The sequence below is a fragment of the Dermochelys coriacea genome, chromosome 20, assembly GCF_009764565.3.
Source record: "Dermochelys coriacea isolate rDerCor1 chromosome 20, rDerCor1.pri.v4, whole genome shotgun sequence".
Lineage (NCBI taxonomy): Eukaryota > Metazoa > Chordata > Testudines > Dermochelyidae > Dermochelys > Dermochelys coriacea.
The window spans coordinates 6480088-6507158 of record NC_050087.2 but is presented as its reverse complement, the minus strand read 5'-3'; the positions used below and the strand labels follow the sequence as shown (position 1 = coordinate 6507158).

The 27071-nt window shown below is 48.2% G+C and overlaps 1 protein-coding gene across 50 annotated transcripts; it reads right to left on the bottom strand.

The window, feature by feature from the left end:
* Nucleotides 1–591: 591 nt before the first annotated feature.
* Nucleotides 592–26811, bottom strand: PCBP2 (poly(rC) binding protein 2). Of its 50 annotated transcripts, none has more exons than XM_038379368.2 (15): nucleotides 26467–26773; nucleotides 23539–23674; nucleotides 22565–22588; nucleotides 22437–22469; nucleotides 21885–22001; nucleotides 18309–18440; nucleotides 17387–17515; nucleotides 16486–16560; nucleotides 14453–14539; nucleotides 13498–13539; nucleotides 12234–12306; nucleotides 11767–11805; nucleotides 10601–10656; nucleotides 9577–9746; nucleotides 592–974 (listed from the first exon to the last, which is right to left on the bottom strand). In XM_038379368.2, the coding sequence occupies exons 2-15, from the start codon at nucleotides 23605–23607 to the stop codon at nucleotides 938–940; spliced, it is 1083 nt and encodes a 360-aa protein (XP_038235296.1). In that variant the 5' UTR covers nucleotides 23608–23674; nucleotides 26467–26773; the 3' UTR covers nucleotides 592–937. The 50 variants fall into 50 exon arrangements, with proteins under 50 accessions (XP_038235296.1, XP_038235298.1, XP_038235297.1 ...); XM_038379370.2 differs by having other exon boundaries at nucleotides 10601–10653; nucleotides 26467–26772; XM_038379369.2 differs by lacking the exon at nucleotides 26467–26773 and adding an exon at nucleotides 25965–26230.
* Between the last annotated feature and the right edge of the window lie 260 nt (nucleotides 26812–27071).

Below are 27071 nucleotides of genomic sequence, written 5' to 3'. Positions count from 1 at the left end.
TGGAGCAGGCAAGTCTAGCCCTGCTCTTGGGGTGAAGATGAGTGGCAAGACCTGTGCCCTTAGCCCCAAAAGGGCAGATTTCCTCCCTGAAACTGACAGCACAAGCATATTCTAACTGGAGAGGGGTGCAGACCACACCCCAGCATTTAAAGCCAATGTTGTTTAGAAGAGTAAACCTGTCAGGAGGCCTTGCCCTCTGGCCTTACCTCCCTCCAGGGGAAGGGAAGATCATGCTGTGTATGGTCTAGCCCTGGGTGGGATTCTTTAGCTAGTGATTTAGCTGGCACTTGCCTTTGGGTCTCACCCCCAGCTGTCTAGCTATGGATTAAATGAGAACTGAATGTGGGGTTCACTCCTAGCTCTGGGACTGTTGCCATCAGATCCAACCCTCCTACCCCTTGAGGCAGAGATCTGCCAGGTAAGCTGAAAGGAGCTGATGTCAGTGCACAACTCCCTCTGGCTTCTGACATGACAGCACAGGACTCTGCCATGGGAATGAATCATTTACAGTCAAATGAGCCCAACAAAAGACAATCAGACAAGGAAGATCAATTAACAAAAATCATCCAGTTTCTATTCACAAGGAAAAGCTCCAGTCCATCTTTTTATTTTTTTTGAAAAATTTCCTGACATTACAGAACTAAACTGAAATGTATTAATATTCCACTCTTACATTTCATGACAAACAGAAAAACTTCATGAGCCAAAAAAGGGAAAGCTTATAAAACTAAGATATGACTCTCAGCATTTTAACAGCTGAACAGAGAAAGGAATTAAAATGCTGTAATTAAAAAAAATCATGAGTGGATGGGTAAAGCGTGTAGAAACTGAAATTTACAAACTAGTTAAAACCTGGAATCTGACTGCTTAGAAACTACACAGATGGATCATGGGGATGAACAGCAGAAGGGGTAATGAGTGAGGTGTTTGCATTGTCCTAGCTGCTTCCCATTCCACCAGTCTCCGAAGAAAGCCTGGAACAAAGCAGAGGTGGTACATTTAATATAGACTTTGTCTAGGATACCACATGTGCTTCAGATGAGATGGAGAGAGGGACGACATCACCCACCCAGCTGCATCCAACAGCTCCAACCTACACCAGGTCAACTCTAGAGGGTTAAAGCTAGGCTCTACTTGGGCATCTTCAAGAGATCATGTTGGGACCTGTTTGGGAATCTAGCCCAAGTTGTGGGTGCTGGTGTCAGGCTCCCAAAAGCCAGTTACTTGAGCACACTCAGTCCCCAGAAGCTGAAGGTCCTTTGTGCTAGGCACGTTATGACCAGGCCTGTTGAGGTTCATTCTCCAGCACTGCCTGGAGATGCATGGAGACCTTACAGTAGAGGAAGGTTTGGTGCTGTGTCAGGCTGTCACAAGAGTAACTGCATCGAGTGGCCAGTTACAGAGTGACAAGAGATTGGGCCACACTCCAGCAGCAGCTCTTTCCTGCTGAAAGAGCAGAGATGGCACTGGATTCCACACATTGCATCAATGTGGCCTGCACAGCACTTTGAGCTGGGCCAGGCCCCTTTTAGGGCAGTTTACAGGCCCTGCTGGTGCCAGGAAACAGTTCAGCAAAACCTTTCTGAAACATGCAACAAGGCTGTGGGGGGGGGGGGGGGGTGAGAGTCAGGAACCACAGCTCCAGGCCTGAACTCTTCAGGAGGCCTACAAAGACCAATGCCTGCTGCATAAACTCTCAGAAACTAAACTGGGGAAGTGGCACTGCACCAGACTCCCTGGTGGCAGTAGAGGGTTCCTGACAGCCTTCCCCAAGAGCAGGCTATCTTGAAGGATTGAACCCTGGGCACCTGCTAGTGTCACCAGGAGTCAAGAACTCTGTGCATCACTAGCCCCTGAACCCCAACAGACTTGCACCTGCATGTGGATTAGTTTGCATTAGAGGGATCAAGGAGGGAACATCTGGAGGGGGATTAGCACAACTAGATGAAGCCCCTCCCCCACAGAGGTGCTTGAGGGGCAACATTAGCCAATTGCATCCCTGGGCCACTGGTGAGCACTTCCCAGCTAGGCTGATTAGCAGCAACAGGGACACTGACTCCTGGGAAGCAAGTCCTCGAAGTCTAACCAGGAAACAGCACAGGAGAGTTGTCCCATGTTGGGTCCTGGAAGACTAGAGTAGGGAAACTCTCCCAGCAGCCAGAAGTCCAATCTAGAAGTGATCCTGGATGTTGGTCTCTGCTAGAGACCACCTCTGTGCCAAGAGCATCTGCCTGCATCTATCCCCACAGCCAAGCCAAACAGCAAGTCTACAATGACATCCCTATTCCCCATCCCCAAAGACAGACCACCTCTCCCCAACCCCATGCAGATTCTACCATCACATTTTCCAGCCTGGCAGCTGGAGGAGCTGAGCAGTAGGCTAATTTAGACACTAGCTAGAAAGGGTGGTTTGCAGAGGCCTTTGATGTCAGTAGGCATTTGTCAAAGTGACAGGAGCTCAGCATCTCTGAACCATCAGGAGTTTTAATTTAGGTGCCAGCCTTGAGGAACCAAGGCTTAATATTTTGGCCTTAGTCTAGCAACAGTTTATTCCTGCCAAGTTCAAGCCGAGCTCCGTGGGGAAAATGGGCAGACCCTCAGTTTGTCTCAAGCCAGCAAAACACCAACAGGTACAAGTTCCTTCCCTCCCCCCTGGCCTGCCATGTCCAGGGCAAAGCTCCACCACCACCTTTGGGCAGGGCAGGGCTTTAGTCACTGGTTTGCCATTTTTCAAGTCAATGTAGGCACAAGATATGACCATGGAGTAACCACCACCATGAGGAATTACCACTTGAAGCTAGGCTGGAGTGGAACCAGCTAACACCTCACATCCCCACCCCATCCTGTGAGGGGCCTGGCTGTGAAGGGCCAGAGAGGGAGGGAGTATTGCAACATGGTTTTAGCCAGTTGAGTTTAACCCAAGTCAGGCAACTTACCTTGGTCTGACATGCAAGTCTCCAATGCTAATACTAGTTAGTGGAGTGGCCTGGCCAGATGAAAGGAGGCAGATGGCTCCATGCAGAAAAGATTGGATAGCCACCGCTTAGTCCCAGGGACTAGGATTAGTTTCCCTTTCAATCAAGGGGCAGCCAGGATATTCAAAGCTTCAGCCCAGGCCTTGCATGCTACAGTGACAGACATTTGTACTTCAGGGGGCACACAAGAGATGTGGCACTTTTTGCCACATCAGCTGAAGAAAAATCTAACTATGAAGCAGGCAAAGCTGAGCTGCTCTGTTCAGTCACATTAGCACTGGGTCTTGAGGAAAGTGAAGTTCCAAATGCTCAAGACAAGTGCATTTCATGGACAGGCCTCTACTATAGGGGGAGAGGACCTGGACCCTGAACAGTGGCAGGGCCTTGCTAGGCTGCTCGAGGGGGGGACCCTCCTAGTTTTTGGCAGGAAATTCTAAGGATGGCTGGGCACCTACAGGCTAGGGCATTTCCTTGGACAAGCTTTTCCCTATGCTGCATGACATCCGGAATGGAACAAAGCGATCCCCCCACCCCCATGAGATTTGGCCTCCAACTTTGATGGGATCAGCAGGGTCTCCACAAATGTGTGAAGGAGCCCTGTAGTCCAACTGCTAGAAACAATCCAACTGAAGGCTGCCTTCAAGCCAGCTGGACAGGGGAACTGGTCTCTGCTGACAGGAGAATTCAAGACACTTCAAGTACATGGAAAGGGCAGCTGGGGACTGCTGGCTCCCTGGGAAAGCTGTGCCAAGAGGCAGCAGTTCCCTGCACCACTGCAGGCTCAGACAGAAGCCAAGACTGAGGGCTCCAAAGCTGGCCCTCTTCCACCCCAGGTGTATGACACCCCCCTCCCCCCAAGGGGAGCCCTTAACGGCAAAATTTTAGAGCCCAGCACATCTGGGTGACAAACCCTCAGCAGTCAGATCCCAAACTCTTACTCATGTGGGATAGAACCTCCCAGAATTCAGCCCTGATCAGAGCAGGTCTGCTCTTCACCAGCCCTCCCACTGCCCATAGGACTGCTATGCCTCTGGCACTTAGAGCTTCTCACCTGCAACTCAAATGCATTAGCAGTTTTACAGAGGGGGAGGTGAGGGCAAGGAGAATAAGTAACTTGCCCAAGGTCAGAGCAAGTCAATAGAAGTCACCTCCCCACCCCTAGTCTGCTACCCTGCCTTTGTTTCCTAGCCTAACCTGCACTGCAGAAGCTGGACACCCAACCTAGGACAGGGCAGGGGAAGGGAGGTGGGAGCAGCCAGATAATCTTTGGTACTTTCCAGTGCACCATATAAAACAGACTCTACAGGCCTGAAGTGGGTAAAGAGTGGACAATCTTTACTTAACGTGGTTACACTACATCACAGAACAGTGTAAGTTACAGCTGAGAGTTAAACTACTGCAGAAATCAATAACCACTGAGGATCTGTGCTAGTCAAGAATTAAGGGCTTGGCAGGCCAGCTTGGAGATCCAGGGAGCCCATTAACTGCTCCCACCAATGATATTGAGCAATCCCACCTATCTCATAGGCAGCTGCACACCAGACTGTGCCCTAATTCTTTCCCCAACCACCCCCCACACTGATACTAACAGTTCCATCTTTATTCACATGACAATCTAGCAAGTTCCAAGCAGCACTGGTCAGAGTCACATGGTTGCCTCAGGGTTTAGTTTCAAAAGTGCCCGACAGCCCACTGAAAGGCAGCCTCTGAAGGGTTAAGTGTGGCAGCCCCAGGCTACTGAGGTGGTGACCTAGGCCCAGCAGAGGGGAGACGAATTCTGTATCTTTGAAGGGAGCAAGACTCACTGAACTACTGTAACAAAAGGCCAGGGGCCACCACCAGCTACTAGCCCCTCAAGGAGCATAAAGACAGCCACTTTGGTCCCTCTCTGCCATGGGATGCATCACAACACCCGAGTCACAGGCCAATAACCTACAGAGCAGAAGGAATGCTAATGGATCATTTCCAACTCCCAGGGAAGGCAGGTGGTATGTGCTTGCAGGGAAGGAGTGTCCCAAGTCAGATTTCTCTATTTCAGAGACAGAGGTATGCAACAGCTGTTTCCAGACTGGACTGCCCAGGGCTCACAGGTATGAAATGGCTCTGGGACAACGAATCAGAGGCAGCTGGTGCCTTTAGGGTCTCAAGGCACAAGGCCTTTAACCCACAGCTGGCTGTGGTACAGTTTGCATGTCTCCAGCTTTACCATTTGTCTTAACACTAGTACAGTCTTGTTTGGTTTGTTCTGTCTGGGATGGGGGAGTCCTGTGGCTTGACCTCCAGGCCCCCCAGAGCCATTCTGTGCTTTATGGGGTGTGAGCAGAGCTGCTGGGGGAATTGTAAGAGTTAGGGTACGATTCCTCTAGAACAGTAGTTTTCAATCTGGGATCTAATATTCCCAAAGAAGTCTGCACCTCCATTTAAAATTGTAGGGGTCTGAAAAGCAAAACTGTTCAAGACTACTGCTCTAGAACAAATTGCTTCAATGACAAGTGGCAATTCAAACTATGCTGGGGTGCTTAACTGCCGACCTCACAAAGAGCTAGGAGTTTTAGCTCCCTACCCTTGAATAAGAGCATATCTTCCTCATGGTACTGATTAGGAGAAGTGTGGGCTACCAACATCTGCCTCTAAAGGCGGTCTAGGAATCCCCCATGGCCATGTTAATCCAGCACAGGGGAGGGGATTTACATTTGATCTCATTGCTCAACTCTGAACATGGTTAGAGTCCAACCAGAGGTCAAGGGCATGCTGACAATTGTCAGGTGCACAGCTTGATTTGTCCCTATCACACGGGGAGATGTAATTCCTGGTCCCCCCTCCATTTCAGCACACATCAGCTATCAGAGCAGATACTCTGTGGCAACTTTATTACAAGTACAGACATCAGAGACAGGTTTGGCTGATCAGCCTCTTTAGCAACTTAACCAAAATGCAGTAATTGAGAATCTTTTATTCATTAAACAGACCCTCCTATCACATTTTCTTCATGTAGCAATGCAAACAAGCTACTGAAAGCAACAGCTATGACTACATAAAATCAAGGAATTAAACAGATCACTAGACTCCAGGACTTGTTAAATTGTCTCTCGACCTACTCAAGGTCACCAGCAAAAAGAAAACTCCATTCTAAGAAATCACAAGCTCACTTTTTTTTTTGAAGTAAAAAAATTCTTCCAAGGCTCCTCTACGGGATCCCCAGGCTGACACCAATCTGCTGTTCCTTTACGGTCACAAGCAGACATTCAATAAGGAGAGAATCTCTGTTTTTCCGTTTTCAGTTTGTTAGTAACACATGGCATAGCTGAGGTGGTGGAGGCACCCTTAGCAGCAGACACAACATTTAGAGCCAGGAGAGGGACGGGTTTCATGCCAAGCAGACTGGAGACACAAGGGGCGGTCGGAAGAGGGTTGGGGAGGCTGGAGGGTGCGTCGGAGACCCCTGCTGTCGCAAGTGAGGGGGTGGTGGTGGAGGAGGAAGAAGAAGAAGGGGTGGAGGGTTGAGAGAGGTTGATGCTGAGGTGATCGGGGATCGTGACGGAGGCTGTCTGGGAGGAGGGTTTAGCGCTTTCTAAACTGTAACAGAGGAAAAAGGAACAAAAAAAAGGGTGGGTGGATGGGAACACCACAAAAAAAGCACAGGAGACAAACAGCTTAAATAGCATGAGCCTAGCCTGGAAACTTGAATTGCACACCCACTCGGGGTTCTAGCTAAAAGCAGCTCAGTCTCCTCTACAGCCTTGGAGCATCCAGCTTAGCTAGCGCCCGGGTAAAAGTTAAGTCTAAAACACAAGCGTGAGTCTAGGTAACTTGATACGCAAACTGGTCTCCCATCTTATACTGTACTCAAAGAGGCAGGATAAAAGTCAACTGGTTTAAAACTGAAAGATGCAGAGCAAGCCCTGTACACTAAGCCACTTCCCATGCTAACTAAAAATATTCTGTAGTTCAGCCAGTTATTGGCTTGATGCAGGTATCATTGGGCAAAATTCTATGACCCATCCTATGCAGGCAATTAGATTAATGGATCAGTGGTCCCTTTCGGCCTTAAGAGCTATTCTAGTAGCTCAATTGCTTTAATGTCTGGAGAGATGTAGCTTCTAGGAGCTGGGATCATGTTGAGTCCTTTTCTAGTAAGGCCCCCTCAGAAGTATTTTGAAAACCTGCAATTAAGTCTACAATCAAGTGTTTACAGCTTAGGTAAGAAATATAATAAAATGATGGTGCCTTCTGAACAGTGTAAGAAAATTGGGAACTTCAACAGAATAAGCCTAAAGGAATTTTTTTACTGACTGAGCAACAGAAAAGATAAGAAAATAGAGTCAGGTTTTTTCCCCCCTTTCACAGAAAAAGGGAAATCAATCCCACCTCTAAATGGTCTGGCATCAACATTAAGCACTCTGTACTGACCACCTTTAAAAACCAATGTTCAGCTGCCACTGGATCAATTTAAATGTGACCTACAGACAGTTAAGGGAAGGGAATTGTCCGTATTTGCTAGTATGTTACAGCAAAGCCAGTTTTGCTGTATTGATTCACGGTTTTAGATTTGGTGAGCTGTCATCTGAGACAGTCTACACACTGCAAAGTTTTCTGAAGCACTGTAACAGAGCAGGCTTCCCAGCCGAGACTTGCTCCCATGGCAGACAGACAAAAGCCACCTGTTTTTGCTCATTAGAATTTTTCAGTTCAAGATGCAACAGATAACCAGAATATGTCTAAACAAAAAAAAGACACCTACAGGCCACTCACTGGCTACCCATTAACTAGCTAGCGTCAAGTCTTGACAACCAAAGTCTAACCGCCATTAAAAACACATCCCTAGAACATCTTGCTTTAATATAATCTGTAATCCTGTTTTTCCAATTGACTAATTTAAAAATCCTACATTACTAAAGAGTGGCTTTTCCTAATGCCCAGACCCCAGGTCAAATCCACCCCTGGCCCAACTCCCAAATGGCATCAGTTAAACACACTAATGTTCACTGGGGCATCTGCAATGGTTTCATAGCTCATGGCAACAAGTGCTGTTTCCCTGAGGAACTTCGATTGCTAGGATGCACAAGAGCTAGGGGCATTCAAGTCATCCCAGAGACAGAGCAAAATATTGTCCCTACTGAAGTCCGTGGCAAGACTCATCGACTTCAATGGAGCTGCGATTTCACACCATCAGTAGGGGTTGGTACTGGGATATTTAAGTCCTGGATCTTCGTTTTCAAGCAAAAAGCCATGTGAGCCACCAATCAATCTCCTCCAAAAGGAAAAAGGTTCCCTTCCCTGCCAAACATCTTAAACAAACAGGGTCTGAATGCCTAGTTCCTATACGAGGGGATCCTATTTCATGTCAGAGTTTAGCAAGTACAAGCTGGGGCCAGAGATAAGCTGCGCCATGTGTCACTGTGGTTGACTAAAGCACAGAGTACCCAAAAAACAGTCTATGGAAGCCTGGCAGGGGCTAATGGCTGAATTTAACATTGCCAGAGCTTACTGTTTCACCCTGTAAGAGCTGGGCCCTAGACCTACGTAGCTAGAGATCCTAGGCTTGAGCCTGGCTTAGTTTGCAGCATAATACAGCTGCAGCAGGCTGCATGGGAGGGAGGGAATCTAGGACATGCATGCCCAGCTGCTCTGCCCTAGGTTTTTAATTAGGAAAGCTAGTTCTCCATTAAGCTAATGCTTTTTTACTTTAGTCTTATGAGATCTGACTAGCTGGAGAGCTGCAGAGGGCCAAGTGCCAGCTCAGCTCTTTGACTGAGCCTGTGGAAACCTGCAGCAGATGTATGCTGCAGTTAGCGAGGACACCTGACAACCGCAGACCTCAGCAGCAGCTTGAAGCTAGGGTGGTTACAGATGGCAGCTTGGAGGGAAGCTTTGGCAGGAAAGTTCCTAATGCACAGGCCTCTCCCAGTAGCCACCAGTGCAGTAAGGAGCTGCGCAGTGATCTCAAACTGAAGCAAAGCCACAGCAGCAGCCCTGGTTCCATCGTTCTTCCTTTTTAAAGCTGCTAGCCAAAAACTGCTGCTAACAAGTGTTTACAGCTCAGGAGAGCTTCCGATCACAGATTTCCTTGACTGGCACATTACCAAGCGGACCCCATGTTAACGAACCCAGAACACTGGCACAATAAAATATGCGATCAGGCTAATCCATTTCTATCCTTGCTGCAAGACACAGGAAGATGCCTCCTGTATCTCCAGCTACCTGGTCCTCCACTAAATATATCCCAGCCTGGCTTACTGGGACGGAATAATGGCCTGTTAGGGCTCCAACAGCTTCAGGAAAATATCAGATTAGGACTAGATTAGCCAAAATGGATTAAACCTTCCACATTCTAAAAGGCAATTACATAACGGGAGGTAGGGGAGCTGGGTTCTCCAGCAGTTGTGGGGGAGGAAGGAATGGTGCACCAGAAAAGTCAGTGATGTAAGTGCTTGTATCACTTACACCCTCTGCAATACAAGGAGTACTGCTCCCAAGAGCTACAATCCAACCAGCTGAGCAGATGAGATACTGACATCGCCCTAGTTTAGAATGCAGAATACTTTAGTCATGCTGCTCCACCCCCACATGCACTTAGACAACCTGCCATTCAGATACTTACCTGACATTAATTAGATACTGGGCCAGGCTAATGCTGGCTGCAGATCCAGTTATGGTAACCTGCCTGTCAGTAGATCCTTCCACTGGATTGGCAATTTTGATCTGCGCCCCAGACATCTGGCGGATCTCATTGATTTTGGCGCCTTGACGCCCGATGATGCAGCCAATCAACTAAGGGAGAAAGTGTTTCTAGTTACAAATTAGGTCAGCCAAGAATGAGGTTTAACATCCTTATTTCTTCAGTACTAAACCTGAGGACACACCCTCCTTCCCCTGCCTTGGGCACAACTCTCACCATCCTACAGGTGAGAAAACAGGCAGTGAGGTAAGGTCCCCCCCGAACCACAAATCCCAATTTCCAGGCCCCTGCTTTAGCTACTAGTCACATGACTGGAGAGTTTAACATTCATGTGTTTTGCCAACCTCTCCTGTCCGTAGTGTGTTAATTGTGAAGCTGTCCAAAGTGCTATTTTTAAGTCTTGCAGCCATAAAGGCCATTTAATAGCATCCCTACTTTGGGGGCAAGAATAAGGAATTTCACAGCTCTGGAGAGAAGATTACACCCTGCTCTTGCAGAGTACAACGTACTCCAATTGGTAGCTATTTCAACTAGCTGTTCCCTGCATACACAGTAGTTCTGCTGTATGCATCACCTTGCAGAGATCACCCATTCTTGTGTTACCTTAGAGTATGGGTGCTAGACACCAGGGGACCCCTGAGATGCAGGGGCAGCTGGAGCAGAGATATCTGTGTCTTTAGACATACCTACTTCTGACTAACCTGGGGGCTGTAGAACAACCTGTATCAAGAGAATGTTAGAAGCACTGATATCAGAGGCCTGTTCATTTTGTTTGTGGTTTTGTACAGCTGGCCAGGAAATGCACAGCCATGCACATTCTACTTCTAATGGAAGATTCTGCAGACAGCTCTGGGGAATGGATGCAATTTGCTTTCAGACCCCAGCATAGATCCTGACCTGCTCTGCCAGCTGGAGATCCCCAAGATGCTGCCTGTGGGATACTTACATCATTTGGAATGGTGAGTTCGTGAGAAGTAGTTTGAGCAGATGCATCCAAACCTGCTAAAAGACAGGAAGAGACCAGGACAAGGTTAATACAAGGCAGTGGGATGTCCTGGTGCAGAATAGACACCTGACCAGCCAAGCCAGCATTTGCTGCTGGAATCATTGTTATCTTGAAGACTGTTTAACAGGAAGGGAAGAGCAAGCTGTAAGAAGTTACCCCAACCCCCACCAAACACAGTCCCCAAGATGTACCACCACAGATCTTCCTTCCGGTCAGGACAGTCACAGAGCAGCACACTAGCCACATGGGCTCCAGTCAGTCATGTGGCTCCCATGCCTGCTGGAACCAGACCACCCTCAATTGCCAGCTTTGGAAGTGCAATGCAACCCCTCCCCCAGGACAGCACCGCAGGGTGACATTACTCCAGTTAGCTGGGTGCTTGATGTGGAGTCTGTCTGGCGACAGATGGGGCAAAGCACACCCTTGCCAAATCTCACCCTCAACAGGCCCCTCCCTACACATACCCCCCATTTCCAATAAGGCTAAAGGAAGAGTCCAAACCAGTTGACTGTCAGCTGTGGCTATCACTAACACCCTTCAAGCTCTTCTCCCCATTAGGGTCTTGCTTTTATATCCTATGTTGAAATAAGGCCTTGAAGCCTCCAGACATAAGGGATCACAGCAACAGCCAGAAAAGCAAAGCCTGCCCTGCCCACCCACACATGGCCACTACAGAGTGACTGAGATGCACCACCAGGAGTTGTTTGAAGCATCAGGATCTGCCACCAGAGATAGGGGGTGAAGACTAGTGACCTGATCCAGTCTAGCAACAACTATGGAAATTCTCCTCCCCAAGAGAAGGAGGAAAAGGTTAGGAGGCACCAAAAGCCCACAGCTTTCTAGAGGGGTGGGTTAGCCAGACGCTGACTGATCAGTCCAGGAAGTTCTGCTCTCTGCTAGAGAGATTCCAGCTGGCCGCCTTCTGGGTGGGGAGGGGAAGAACAAAGTGTTATCAAGCCAGTCAGTACCTATATCCCTTCCCAAACTCTTTCAGCCCCCTGTGTATGTTGCTGGCAATTTTTTTTTTTTTTTCCAAAAAAGGCAAACGAGACTGACCAGTATTAATACACAATAGAATACTACAGATTTTGGTTTTTAATCATTACCCCAATAGCCTTTCACCTCTGGAGAGCTGGATTCAATGCCTGTTAAGATACAAGTGACAATGAGTTTGGTGGTCTCAGCCTAAAGCCTTAATGGACATCTTAGCCATATTACACATGACACAAGTTCGGTACAATCAGCAGTTGACTGCTCAGGACTGGAATAGCCGGAGGGGAGAGGATGTTGCAGCAGGTCAGAAGGGAGATGCACTGGCAGAGCTGCGGAGGATGGGGTGAAGGAAGCAGCAGGAAGGCCCTGCCTGTTTTATGCCTATCTTGCACTCAAGCTGCCCCACTCAATTGTAGGGTCAACCAGAGAGATTTGGCAGAATGGTTACCTGGTTTGGACACATTAAGACACACTAGCGAAGATTAAACCATGAGGTTGCATTACAGTGAGGCCAAGCGGTGGCTCATGGGCTGTACTTGGGCCCATGCTAGCATACAGAAGAAATACTGAATTTCCATACCACTGAATCCAGTGTTGCCATGAGACATTGGAAAGTGTGACTGTTGCATTGCCAACTGATGCAGCTTGGTCAGCTAGAGGGAGAGAAAGAAAAGGCCAGTGTCAGGCATTTCACAGGTTCAACCTGTCTGGGAGTCAGTAAACATTAAAAACAGAAAACAGACATGGACTCGCCCAAGAGGCCCACCCCCTTGGGGGCAGAGGAGACAGCTGGGTAAGCAATGCTTTCCCTGTGCAGAGATGGGTGCAGAAGGGAGGAGGAAAGCACTGCAGGTGCAAAAGCCACCACCCAGTCCCAAGTGCCCTGATTAATTGAGGACATCTGCAGTAATTACAACAGGAATGCTCCAGAGACAAGCACAAATGGGTGAGATAGACAGGATTGCAGTGGTGCTTCACACACCATGCAGGGGTCTTGTCAAGCATTTGGAAGGTAGAGGTATGTTATGAAGGGAGACCAGGATAGAGTCAGTGTTTAGCCTCCATATCCTCCCCATCCCCTGATCACTAATTCCTAGTAGTCCAGCTGTTTCTAGTCACCTCTTCCCTGCCCTAGCCCCTCCCTGGTCTAAAATATGCCATGAGCAGAGATCAGCCTCATTAACCCTGCCTCTAGAAAGTCAAGAGCACATCCACCTAGCTCTGCACCTAAGTAATAAGGAAGGGTGACAGGTAGAAGGGAGATGCTCACACAGCAAGTCAGGACACCAGGACAGCTAGAGTATAACAGCTTAACTGCTCTGCTAAAAATGGGAGTTTTACACTTCAGGCCCAGCATTAGCCAGTCTTCCACCTGGAGAGTCATTGCCCCTGCCCTGCAGCCACCCCAGCGGAAAGGATTTATATTTGATGCATTTAGCATCATGTGGAGAGACAGTTGCAACTCCCCCTCACCAGCTTGCTATACCAGGTGTCCCATGCCCTGCCCTGAGAACCACAATGACAGTATACCATGCTGTTTGTTTTGTTTCGCTTTCTCTTTACAGGCTTTGCTCTGTGCCAAATTGAAGGGGAGAGCTGGAGCTTGTGTGAAGCACCAAGCTCAGGGTGTCTGTGTGTATGTGTCACACGCCAGGAGGAAAGGGGGACAGATTAGATTAGTTTGAAATGGACTGAAGGACGTGCAAATAATTTGAGGGAGTTTTTTGGTTTAAAGATCAGATTTGATTTCAGACCAAGATGACTGCTAGCATTGAGAAAGCACGGAAAAATTTTGGAAGGGAGAAGGGGTGGATTTCAAGACAAGAAGTGTAAACAAAACTTACATCTGGCTGTGGAATGGCATACTGTCCTTGAATGGTATAGGCCTACAAAAGGAGGAAAACAGTCCTATTAAAAACCATCGGACAGCCACCCAGTGACAGACAGATTTCAACTAGCCAGGAAGCCAGAGAGCCAAAGTGGAGAATTGTTTGGGGGGGAGAAGGGGGGATGACAAAGGGACAAAATGCTGCAACAGGCAGTTTCTAAAGGGATGGTACTTGAATTGGCCATATGTGGAATAAAGGCGGGGGAAGATGATCTGGTGTTTTGCCCCCCCCTCCCCAAGAAGAGTCAGACACAAGAATAAGGGTTGGTTTCTTGGTGAAGATGTAGAGAGTGTAGTGGAGAGTCAGATAGTGCTTCTAACCCTCCTGCCCTGCACATAAACCCCCACCCACTCCCAAAGAAGGGAAAGAGCTCTAGTCCCTTCAACAGCCATGATTTTGAAGGGCTTTTTGGGAAAAACCTCCATTCACCCCGCTTTAAATTCTCACTACTCCACACACCTAAAAACAGCACTGGACACTACAGCTGAAGGTAATGCTGGGAGCTGGCTAACAATGCTAACTGATGCAAAAGGCATTCAGGAGAATGAGGCAAGAGGCTGACCTGCTGGTTCCATGTATTTTTAGATTAAGGGGGAAGAAAACCAGAGTTCAGATTCCTACTGAAGCTACCCACAGAGGGTCAGTCACTGTGTGGGGACTGATTGGCTAAAGGGAGGACTTCTCACTTCCACATCACTGCAAGAAATGCAGCCCAGGCTGGAATTGACCAAGTCATTACCATGTGACAGCTGCTGGGTGGCCTGTGTGGAGAGGCTGGTGGCCTTAATCCAGTTCCCAGTGGACAGGAGTCCACAGCACAAAAAAGCCACTGCAATTTTTGCCACCCTTGTTGGCAGTCTCAGAGAGGCCAAGGATTGAATGGGCCATGGAGACTGAACTCCCCTCTCACCTCTTGAGGTGGTCCCTCCAGGTCAGAGTTGAGGCACATTGATGGGGCGGTGTGGGGGTAGCTTGCACTGCCGCTGCTGTACCTGTCCTGTGGATAAATTAGAGGACTTCAGTCTCCAGGGCTGTCAATCCGAAACCTTCCGCTAATACGAAATTCACACAGAAATTACTCTGGTTTAGAGGGCTGACCCTGTGCTAGACAAACTCACGGTTCACTCTGAGCTGCAAGTTAAGCATCACTGCCACTGAGAAGCACAACCACCACGAGCTTGCCAGGGAGCCAGTCTGAATGTTAGTCTGGCGCTGGGTGCGCCTGGTGGAGCCAGGGGAAGAATGCAGCTGCAAATGAGCCTGCTCCTCACTGCTCTAGTGGCAGGGCACTCATGCCGCAAGGCTAACTGCCAGTACAGTCCTCTGTTTGCAAGAGCCAAAGAACTGGGCCACAATATCTTCCAATCACCTCCCATGGGCCATTCTACTGGCAGATAGCTGCCTAGCCAGCTACCAAAGCCTTTGGAGAGTGGGGAACTGAATGGGGGATGGAGAGGAAAGGGAAGGGACCAAGGCGAGGAACAAGAACATGACAGAACTGCTCCCAAACTCAGCCTGTTGGGAGAACAGTAGGTTAACCCAACACACATGGCATATTCTCATGTAGCTCTGGTTCTAGGGAAGAGCTCCTGTCTCACTATGCAGCTGCTACCTCAGTTACTTTGCTGTATTTTCCTACAGGCACCACTATTTCCTAGCTATACAAGCCTCTGCTCCATGCAAGAAAGCCCTGGGCATTATGGAAGGTTTTTCTCTTTTAAACTATGTAACTGCTACAGGCTCTGGTATTGTATTTGCCTTATGCAACCCTTTCTAGTGTGGAGGCACTGGTTGAAGTGCAATCCTCAGAGTATTACAGTCCAAGCAACCTCAGGTGTATTCTCAGGAAGTGGGATTCTAGGGCTTCCCAAGGCCACATCCACCCTGACCACCCACACAACTGTCTGCCTGAACTGGTGGTCAAACTATTCACATGTAATTATCTGTAGGACAAGTCTGAAACATCAAAATGACTGAAGTCACAGAATCTGCCTGAACAGGATTCTTTCAATCATGGTTTTGAAATTTATGATAGTAGAGATAAGAGGCTTCAACACCATCCTGTCTTGTTAGAAGGCCTGTGCTACTGATAACAGCCACAAAAATGCCTTGCTTCATAGCTACAGTGAGCGTTCAAATATATGGTCACATGCCATGGCATAGTATGCCCAATACATGGCATGTTTTAACTACCAACCACACGAGTCCCTGGAGGCATGGTGCTGACGGTTGTGGTCATGTGCCCTCCTGAGTCAACTTGTTACAGAAATGGCCAAGACCCCAGTGGTCTTGCTTGTTTCACAATTTGACACCTGCATAATCTGGTGGAGTTGGGAAGATCCTTCCTCCTCCCTGGTTCTGTTATGGAGTCTGACTTATCCCTCATTCCCCAATGGTTCTCTGTTGGAAACATTAACCCCTGCTGCTTCATTCTGCTGTATATCAAGGCTTGCCACCTGGCTAACACCAAATTTCAAACAGCACCCCAACCGAAGATGTAAGTCTTCTATTTAGACGTTCAAGCTGTGGTGGTTTGTCTGAATGCCACATACAGGACTTGGACTGGCTACTCAGGCACCAAGCTTAAAAACTAACAAATAAGGTGCCACAAGTACTCCTTTTCTTTTTGCGAATACAGACTAACACGGCTGCTACTCTGAAGCTTAAAAACTGTTTCCCATGAACCTTGTCACCCCTTCTACAATAAACCCTTCTGCTCCTCAGAGTGTCCAACTCCTACTGGAAGTCAGAGGCTGCTGAACGTTCAGAGCAGCCTCCAGAAGAATCCAACCAAAGCAGCAGAGGCAGCTCTATAGTGGCCAGGTAGGTAGCGTGGCTGACAAGCATGCACAGAGTGGGCTGATGTGTGCTGGCAATGTTGCAACTTGGTAGGTCACCTTCTCTCCCGCACCCTATGCCCAGCAAGTAGAGGAAGGGCCTTACCTGACCGCCTGCAAAGATGACCGGAGAGCTGGATGGCTTGGGTCGGTATGGGATGGTAACACCCTTCGGGGGAGACTGGGTTACAGGAGAGTTGGAGAGGAAAGAGATTAGACTCTAGAGAGATTCACTGGTACTCACAGCTAAAGACTTTCCCAAATGCTTAAACATGAAGCCTCTACTTTATACTCCTAGACTTAAAGGAAGCAAATGCCCAGATCAGGAGTTTCCTAGAGATCAGGATTCTAGGAGTTGGAATAGTCTAAAAATCCTGTTAGTGGCTCAGGTGGTTCAGATTCTGGGTTAGAGCAACCAGTTACAGCAAACAGCAATTCACTTCTCCCTCCTTCCAGCCCTGGTGCCTATGTCACAACACCCAGCCAGCTTCAATAGGTATAGCCTAGTGTCAGAGCTAGCCAGGGTATTAGGCACTAGCCTGGTGAGTAGAAAGTTCTGGCTGATGTGGTGAAGCCATGATTATTGCTGTGTGGTGCCACTTGTCTAACTGGCAGTCAGGCAAAGCCAAAGACTCCTGAAGAACCAGCTTCTTGACAAGCTCATCTTAACCTTGGTTTTGGCATGTCTGTCCTAACTGAACGCTTTTGCATTTTACCTTGCAAGCCACAGAGTGACCCTAAACCAATAGGCGATCCTTCTCCTGCCCCTACAAGGCCCCAGACACCATTTCAAGTGGGACCAGTTTCTCTGTAGTCAGGTAGGAGAGTCCAAGTCAATTTCTGTTTAATAATGTTGTTGGCCACAGAGTCCGAATACAAGGCTAATGGCATCTAGATTGTCCTTTGTCCCTCATTAAGCTTCTAGGAACTAACATGGAGATGCCACTTTGCCAACATTGTCTGCCTCTCCATGCAAGGGAAGCTAGCAGCTCATCCCTGGGGCTCACCTCCAGCATGACCACACAGATCTGTTTGACGCACTCGATGATGGACTGTGGTATCCCAGCAATGGTGATAGCTCTCTCAGTCGAGTTGGGCAGCATGTCTCCTGCCACCTGGACCTGCGCCCCTGTGCTCTTAAAGTTTAAGATTAAAAATAGAAAGTCAAGCATGCCACTCTCTGATCTCATGGTATCCAGTGGCAGCAATGAACCCCATGCTTTCAGTTCTACCCTCCCTCTGTACAGTCTAAAGTGGTTTAGTCCTGGCTGGAATAATTCAGTCATCAGAACCCCAGGGCAAAGACAAACTAAAGCTAAACTTTGCTGTGATGTGCAAGTTGATGTGTGTCTATGAGCAGTGAAGCTGAACTGAATTAATTCTTTGGTGTCTGACCTGGTGGTTCACAGCATTAGGTGGCATGTGAATGCTGGACAGCCTTAATCCTCACATTCCCTTGCCCCTGCTTTGCCAGTGGGGAAGTGGAAGCACAGAGAAGATAAATTAGAGTCATTCATCAATCAAGTGGCAGATCTGCACCCCATTCCCCTGCACCAACTAGGCCAACTCCTCCTCCCACTGCTTTAGAAAGGGAGGATTCAAGTAATCAGGCTGGGACTGGGCTGAAAACATAGCTGGAGAGGAAGGGATCTTCAACAGCACCTGACTCCACTATGCCTGGCGCCGGCCACTGTATTGGTCTCAGTTTCACAAGCACTAAAAATATAAGGTGCTCTTCAAGGCAGGATGATGCCAAGTCTCTACTATGTAGTATTCAACCCAGCACTTATGGCATGGGGAGGGTGGAGCAAAAAGATGCCGCTACAGAGAAAGCTCCTACTGTTGAACTGCAGATACTACTGGAGCTGAAAACTCCTCTTCAAAGCAAGACTACCCACAAAAGACTAGTCAGAGTCAGAAGGTGCAAACCTCTCTTATCTCCTTGATCTTGCAGCCTCCTTTTCCAATGAGGGAGCCACACTGGCTGGCAGGTACCACAAGCCTCAGGGTGACAGGGGGCCTGCTGGCAGCTGTGCTGTTGGTCATCGAGCTGCTGATGTCCTGAAAGGATAAGGAGATACTCAGAGGGATGCCTTGGGACTGCAGTGTTTAGCAAGTTAGCTAGTCTACCCAGTCTCAGTCCATCATCCGATTACACCGTGTAGTGCCCTGCACTCGGAGGAGCAGAATTCCTGTACTAAAACTGGGATCACCCACGCCTGAGGGGTACAAGGGGTGCCATTTCACAGCAACGGTCCAGTTCAAGAAACTAATACCCTGTTGAAAACGCTGGGAGACATGTATGGAGACAGTGTAATTAACCTTAACTGGTGTTTAGCCTAGACACCTGCCCTTGCAAGGAGCACCATGGGCTCTTCAGTGACCCATGTGAGGCACCATCCTGTTGGGCACTGCCAATCTCCAAACACTCCAGACATCATCCCAGGTTTTCCTTGGAGGTCTCCCATCCAATACTGTTCAGAATAGACCTGGAGAATAAGGAACTTGAATTGTTTAGCCTAACAAAATGCAGGCTGAGGGGAGACAGGATTGCTCTAGTCATATATCAGAGGGATAAACATGAGGGTGAGGAATTATTTAATTCCAGAGCCAATGTTGACACAAGAACAAATTGGTATGAACTGGCCATCAGTAAGTTTAGGCTTGAAATTAAACAAAGGTTTCTAGCCATCAGAAGAGTGAAGTTCTGGAAAAGGAGTAGTTGGGGCAAAAAAGCCTACCTTGCTTTTAAGACTGAACCTGCTGTGTTCATGGAGAGGATGGTATGATAAAATTGCCTACATTGACACATGGCCCATCTTTGATTGCTATCAGCATGTATCTCCAGTGGCTGGAGATGGGACACCAGGGAAGGAGGATGAGCTACTACAGAGAATTCTTTACCAGGTGTCCAGCTAGTGGGGCTGGCACACATGTTCAGGGTGTAACTGACTGCCATAGTTGGGGAAAAATTCCCCAAGTCAGGTGGCAGAGATCTGGGGGTTTTCCTCTGCAGCATGGGTCACTTGCTGGTTTCAACTGGAGTAAGTGCTGGACTCCAACTTAAAGTCCAGAAATCAAAGTTTGAGGACTTCAATAACTCAGCAAGAAGTTATGGGGCCTACTACAGGAATGGGTGGGTGACGTAGGTCAGATTAGATCATCATGCTGGTCCCTTCTGGCCTTGAAGTCCATGACACCCTTAGTCTAACAGTATAGCCAACAAGTAGTGGCTAAAAAAAAGATCACATCACATACTCCTAACTGGGAACTGCATTCTCCTGCTCTGCATAAGGGCATCAGACAACAGGAGTAACATGGAAAAAGAATGGTTTCAGAGAAGCAGCCGTATTAGTCTGTATTCGCAAAAAGAAAAGCAGTACTTGTGGCACCTTAGAGACTAAAATTTATTAGAGCATAAGCTTTCGTGAGCTACCGATGAAGTGAACTGTAGCTCACGAAAGCTTATGCTCTAATAAATTTGTTAGTCTCTAAGGTGCCACAAGTACTACTTTTCTTTTTACGGAAAAAGAATAAACTCATGTGTCTTTACACCAGCTGCCAGGAAGTTTTAGTCACCCTAAAGCACTCTTGTATTAGCTGGAGATCAGCTGCTCCCACAGAACCCAATGTTCCTTAGAGGAACTTCAAGAGGACTCCAAATATGTATCTGGAGACACCTAGCTATTCAGATTATTACAATCAAGAGGTTTACAGCTTAAAAGCTACCGGGGTGGATAGAAGAGCTTTGCTGCTATCGTATTGTGAATCCTGCAGGTAAGGATTCTAGTTCAGTACCAAGCTACACGAGTACGATATGGGATCAGATCACTGGCTAGTCCCAAAACAGCCTCTGAATAGTTAACCCAGCAGCTATTATATAAAATAACTGGTGTTTGTGGATAGGAGGCAAAGAGGAGCCAGCAAGGAAAGCAGCAGTAAGGAGGCCACAGCTTTACCCAGAGCTGCCCTATCTCAGGGGTCTGAAATTAAAGCTATGAAGCTCAGTTCTTTGTTTGCATTACCAGAAACTTCTCAGTGGAGTTCTAACCCTGCAATCCAGTTATCTGCTCCCTTCTCTATTAATCTGACCCCTGCAGCTGCACACAAGTGACTCCTAGGATTGTCAAATTATGCTTAATAGCAGCCACAGAGCAGCATGTTCCCATCCTGGTGACAGTGGGACATTTCCACTGCTCAAGGGCAGCAGTTCAGGCTTTGCCAAGCAAGCCTTATCCCAGGCACAGGGCCAACGTTCTCAGGTTACCGACACGCAGCTACTTGCAAAAAGGCTCATGGTTTGGCCTGGGCACTGGGTCTCAAAATTGAAAGTCACACACCAAGTGCAGAGCCCAGGCAAGGACAGTGCTCCACAAACAGATAAGAGCCTATCTGGCTTTGGAGAAACCACTAAACATTGACATTTGGCTTTTTTAAGAAGCAGCCTCCCATCCTGCTGAAAAACATTTGTTCCACCGGCTAGGCTAAAAAGTCACATGAGCCATCAAAGCCTTTTGCTTTAGGGCATAGCTGTCACTAGGTGTCAGGAAGAGACCTTGCTGCCCTGTGGGACAGTACTTCACTCAGTCTACCAGAAGGGAGGAGTGTTATACCCTCTGAAATAGCTGATTGACCAGGCAACCCACCAGACTTGATGGTCATCACAATACCAAATTATGAATGTACTCAGTGTTCCCAGGAGAAAGCTGTTTTGACAATGCTGGATACTTGGATTTAAGAGTGCTGGCTTAACAACCGTGAATCCCTGCCCCATGAATGTTATCTTGCCAGATTCCGATATAGTTCTTTGGCTCAGGTCTGAATGGTACAGAAGGGGAGTGCCAGTGCAAGGGCCAGAGGTTCAGGCCAGCATGGCACCTCATACATAGGACTGAAGATGCACTGCTGAAGTCTATAACCCATGCCTAAACCCCCATGCCCAATTCATGTTGCTCTGTGGCCACTGTTTCAGGCATGCTGGCACAAAAGGGCTCACTATTCCTACCCGATATAACACAGACCCATACTAGGTGAAGTGGAAACTCCACAGCAAGCTTCTGCAACTGCATCAGTGCGTGCGCGCGCACACACGATTTTGAAGCAGATGGGGCCTGTTTTTACACCCTTGTAATTCTGCACCCAAAGAAGTGGCCCAACACATCAAGGCTGCCAGTTAGAGCAGCCTGTGCCAGGGGCCGAACAGGTAATCCACAGATGATCCATGCCCCTTTCTCACCATGTAAGCATCACAGCTGGGATACATCATCCCGTGTCGACTGTCCCTTCACCCATGGGTTAGTTACCCTGCATTCAACTCAAGCAGAGTTTTCTTAAGTGTTCCAGATTCAAAGTATGTTGAGTGACTGCAGCAATTCTGGCTGGCCACAACAGTGCATCTCTACCTAAAAAGGGGTAGAGTCAACATCTTGCCTCTAGCTAGCATAAAAGCCATTAGGTACATCCCTGACCATTCCCAGGACCCACTCTAGGGCTAGAGACACGCACCTCTTCCAGTTTGTCAATGATCATAGCAAATGCTTTGAAGATGGCATTGGTCGGTCCAGCAAGAGTGATGATCCGTTCTGGGCAGTTCCCTTCAGAGATGTTAATGCGGGCACCACTCTGAAGGAACAAAGTGAATGTAAAGAGCAGAGATGCTATGCTAATGGGACTGACACCATCCAGCACTCCCACTTGGACTGGCAGGGCAGTGGATAATGTTACTACAGTCAATTCTATTACCTGTGTGCAGTGCCTAGCACAAGACCCCAAAGTGCTACTACACAAATAATTTCTATTTCATGCTATGAAATCCACCCCTCACTTTGCTCATCTCTGCTCTTTTGGGCAGCCATCTTAGTTTCCATCTGCTAGATCAGTGCTGAGATTGGTCAGAACTACATTTCCCAGAAGCCTTTCATCCCACGAGTTTATTTGCTGCAACTGCAACTGTTGAATTTCTGTATAAGACTTCGTACAAGGGCCCCAGGATCCACCCAAGTTTCTCTCAACTGATTTTAAAGACCAGTTTGTGGCCACCTGCTCCCCAAAACCTACCTCTTCACGCATCTTCTTTACAGATTCTCCTTTCTGTAGGGGGATAAGAGAAGAGGAAGAGAGACTGTTACATGTTACTTATCCGTTCAGTTCAGTAGTAAAATAAAGGACTAAATTTAGTAATTTACCTTCCCAATGATGCTCCCAACCTCCTGTAATGGGGACAAAAGCACTAGTTAGTTCTTAAAGACTGAAGGACATGGGTTCAAGCTAATGGCATAAGTTTTCCCTTACTGATCAAGATCAGTGTGAAGCTTAGCAATTTCTTTCAATAGGAGATTGTTTCAGTAAGTCTGATAAGTCTCACTGTTCTCCTAGCCAACTCACTTGTGTGTCTATAGCTACTTGTGTCTACAGTGATTAAAATGCTCCCTGGTCAGAAATAGAAGCTAGACAAATTCAAACTGGACATAAAAAAATTATGCCTTAACAGTCAGGGTAACAGTCATTAGAACAGTTTGCCAAGGGTCACAGGGGATTCCCATCACCAGCAATTTTTAAGTGGAGACTGTTTTATCTAATAGATCTGATCTGTTCTAGGAATTATATTGGGAAAGCTCTATGGGCTGTGTTATACAAGAGGTCAGACTAAATGAACACAATGGTCCCTTATATGGTTTTGGAATCTATGAATCTCAGTATAAAGTGGAAATAAATTTACAATAAACCTTCTATAGGGTGCTTGACATTCAACCCCTCCCGAATACACAAAGTGTTAATATCTGGTACCTTGTGAGTTTTTAAATAGAACAGATGCCCCCCACACACATGCAGAACTTCAGTGTGTGTTAGTTTCTTTACCGATATATTGAGATTTCAAAAACTCTGCTCCAATGGTCACTAGATATCCTTTTACCAGGAACAGACCACATGCCAAGAAGTTCCCAGCATCAAGAAGCTAATAGCTCTAATGATGAGCCATTTCAAAGAAACGTTAGGCTGGCTTTATTTAGCGTTATTTAAATTACTAGACTCCCACTGGGTTACAACAAAAAGACACTCCTATAAAGAATTGATCTTCTGATCAGACAAAAAGGGTCTTCAAGACATTTGCTTACGACCCAGTTTCACCAGAGGTATAAAGAGATGATATGGCAAGTACCTTTCCATGCATAAGTAGTCGAATGGTAAGTGTGACATTTAAACCACCTTCAATAACACCGGTGTCCATCTTGAGCTGTGTTCTGACGAGTCAGGCTTTGTCAGTGGTCAAATCTTTGGTCGCTGGGGGATAGAAACTAACAGAAGAGAGGATGTCTCATGACATGCCCTGAGAACACCCAGTTCATCCTTGGTTTTTATTATTTACAGCAAAACAAACATTTTAAGGACACATCCTTTTCTACATGGCTCACAATCTCTCAAGTATAGTGAATCCACTCTGCACTATTATTTCTCTAGAGGGTTAGCTCAATCTGACCAGAGTGGATTGTCTCTTAACTGAGTGGCATCAACAAGCTGTCAGAACAGATCTGAGTGTATTTACAATTGTTAGTCATTTGGCACTCAACTTGCATGCACTTATTTGTATGGTAGAGACTAGGGTGTAATAAGCTTAGATGTTTCCAAGTGTGTTAATTCTTACATTACCCATTTGCTTGAGCAGATCTGCTGAATCAAGGGTATTGAGCAACTAACCTAAACTCCCCACCCCCTGGATGCCAGAACCCAAGGTTGTAAAGAGATCAGTTGTCACTTTCCATTCTCCAGCTCCCTCCCACAGTGCCCGCTTAATAGCTTCAGTGGATGAGGTCTGTGTCCATTCTCCTCCCTGCTTCCCCACCCTTCAGCCTGCAGAAGTCTTTGTATACAGGTTACCCCAGTTTAAGGGCTTCTCTACACTTGAAAAAGAATTTGGATGAGGGAGGGTATGAATTTAAAATGCAACAGCTACTCTAGAATAAATCCATGTGTGGACATTTTAGTTCCAGAACAAGAACATTTATTCCTGTTTAGTTTAATAGATTAAGCTAGGCAAAAGCAAAACAGCCAATTTAAGTGTGCCCACATAGGGCTTTGCACCAGTTAATTTAGTTGTTGGCTTAACTTTAGAACTAATTTTAGTTAACTGCTGCGAACTGTGTGCAGATGAGCCTTTAGTGTGGCAAAGCAGTGAGGTGCTAAAGTTTAACTAAAACAACTTCCAATGTGGGAAGAACTAACCTGAGCTCAATTGGCAGAGTTGTGACCTACAGTCCCAAATCAGAACTCTGGAACTGAGCTCTATAGTAGCGCCTTATTTCCAGGCTAATGCTATATGAAGAAAACAGACAACTAGGAAAAAGGAGGTTGTGGTTCGCTCTCTATTATGACCCCAAGAGAAGTGTTACTTGGACCATATTTTCAAGATGCCATCTATATATAAATCCCCATTAAATCCTTCTAAAGTAGGGAAACATTCCTATGTCCTAGTTTGGGGAAAAATGCCAAAGAACAGGATGGTCTTCAAGTCAGTGGAAGAGACAAGACCAGAACCCAGGAGTTCTTATTCTCAATCCCTTGCCAAGTCCAGATGATTACACTTCTTCCCAGTTTACTGGAGGTAGTACAAGACTCATCTGGCATTGTCACCACCATTAGGAATTTTAACCATTCTTCTACCAACTAAATTAGTAGATTTCTACCCAGTTCACACAAATTAACATGCTTTAAACCAAGTGGTTTTTTCACTTTATTCACCTTTTCTCCCCACTACAGTGGTTTCTAAACAAAAAGGTAATTTTTTTTTGTTCATGAAATTTAGATTATCCAGCACTAAACAGCTGATCAAAACAATGTTTAAGACACTTCTGAGTTCTTGTGTAATGATTCTAGGTTTGCTAGCTACTAGAAGCTGCTAATGAGACTGCAGTCAGTAGTGATGTCTCCAATCATTACTGGTGCACAGAGGAGCAATGAGCCAGTGTATAAATTCTAATTTTAGTTATGGTGGGGGGGGGCATTTCCTCACACCCAGAAGCCTGAGACTTCTCCCAGAATGGTTCCTTACCATTAGCCCCACCACCCCACACAAACAATCGCGTAGACATTTCTCCTCCCCACCCCGCCCCAAAAAGTTATCTAAAACAGTATTTTAATCCTGCTCCTAGAGGGAAGGGCATTGCAAATTGGCTTATCTTTCCCTCCACACTACATCTGAGATATGCTAGGGGTTCTTTTAATTAGTAAACACTCGAAATAATTCCTTAGTCTGAACAGCCAGCTGAGATCGTCCGATTTCAGGAGCTTTTAAAGTCCTTATTGCTTCATCGCAGCCTCCATTCTTTAGGATTGCGCACGGGAGGGGGGGGGCAAGTAAAGGGGCAAAAAGGTACCTTCTACTCCCTCTAGATATTACGCCTTAATTTTTCTACTCTGCCCTAGGGATGATTCCCCCTTCGCCGCACCGCAATACTTGCCCCAAATAGCGATCGACGGGTATCAATTCCCTCTCACATACCCCCCCCAGCTTCATCACTTGCCTCCCCCCTGCCCCCCGAGATGGGGCGGTTTACTCCACTCCCTCCCCCCATAATACGCCATACCCACATCAGCTCATAGCGCAGCAGGGGGTTCCGATCCGGAGCCGCCGCCTGGAGGAAGCGAGGCCCCGTGGCCTGCCGCGCGCACACAAGGCGGCGGCGGGGGGGTAGAGGCCTCCCCCGCCCTGTCCGCCAACCAGGCGGACTCGATCCCCTCAAAGCCCTTCCCCCTCCGGGCGCCTCCCGCCCCCAGCCCCGCGGCCCAGCGCTCAGGCGTCCGCCATGTGACGCAGAGTCCCCGCCGCCTCCCTTCCTCCCCGTGGCCGCGGCCTCCTCCCGTCCCCCGCCCCGCGGCCTGCTTCTCTGGCCGCCTCCTTCGTGCGCAACAGCAGCGCCGCCCCTCCCCCCCGCCGCACGCACGCACACACACACTGCGAGTAGGCCGCACTAGGCCGCGGGCGCCTCCGCGGGCTGACGTGAGAGCGGAGCCGGGCTAGGCGAGGGGGTGGGCGGGGAGCGGGACTACGCGAGGCCGGGGATCCGGGCGGAGAAGCGGGCCGCTCCCTTACCTGGCGGCGGGGTGGCCGAGCGCCCGGCCGATCGGCCGCTCCGTAGACGGAGGGACGGGGAAGGGGGGAGCGGGAGGAGGGAGGGCGGGTGACGGGGTCTCCGGGGCGGGCGGAGGGAGGAGGGGCCCCCTCGGAGGGGGAGGGAGGAGACGGGGGGAGGGAGAGAGCCGGGACGGGCGGGCGGGATAGCGGCGGCGGGAGGAGGGCGGAGGGGCTGCGGCTGCTGCTCCTGCTGCGGCGGCCTCGGCGGGTCTGGGAGGGGGAGGCGAAGAGCGGGGCGATTTCAACCCCGCCCTGACCCGGAAATGGACCCCGCCACGCCACAGAGACGCGTAGGTCAGAGCGTCCACCGCCAGATGACCATAGAGCGGGCAGAGGGAATGAACGGGGCCCCGGGAGATAGAGCGCCCCTCATGCCACAGGGCAGCCGATGGGCTCCAGCGCCACCTGCAGGCTGCGCGCTCACAGACCTCCCAGGCGCTGCTGCGTGGGGCTGTGGGGACAATGGACGAAAGTGGAAAGGGGGTGGGGACAGAGCGAGCTAATGGAGGGACAGAAGGGAATAGGCGGAGGAGGGGAGGGTCAGTGGAGGGGGCAGAAGGTAG

Coding starts and splice junctions, on each gene's coding strand:
- PCBP2 (XM_038379388.2), bottom strand. CDS start 23,607: ATGGACACCGGTGTTATTGAAGGTGGTTTAAATGTCACACTTACCATT. Junction 22,589..23,538: donor GACTACTTATGCATGGAAAG/GTACTTGCCATA, acceptor TCCCCATTACAG/GAGGTTGGGAGCATCATTGG. Junction 10,657..11,766: donor AGAGGTGAAAGGCTATTGGG/GTAATGATTAAA, acceptor CCTGTCTTTTAG/CAGGTTTGGATGCATCTGCT.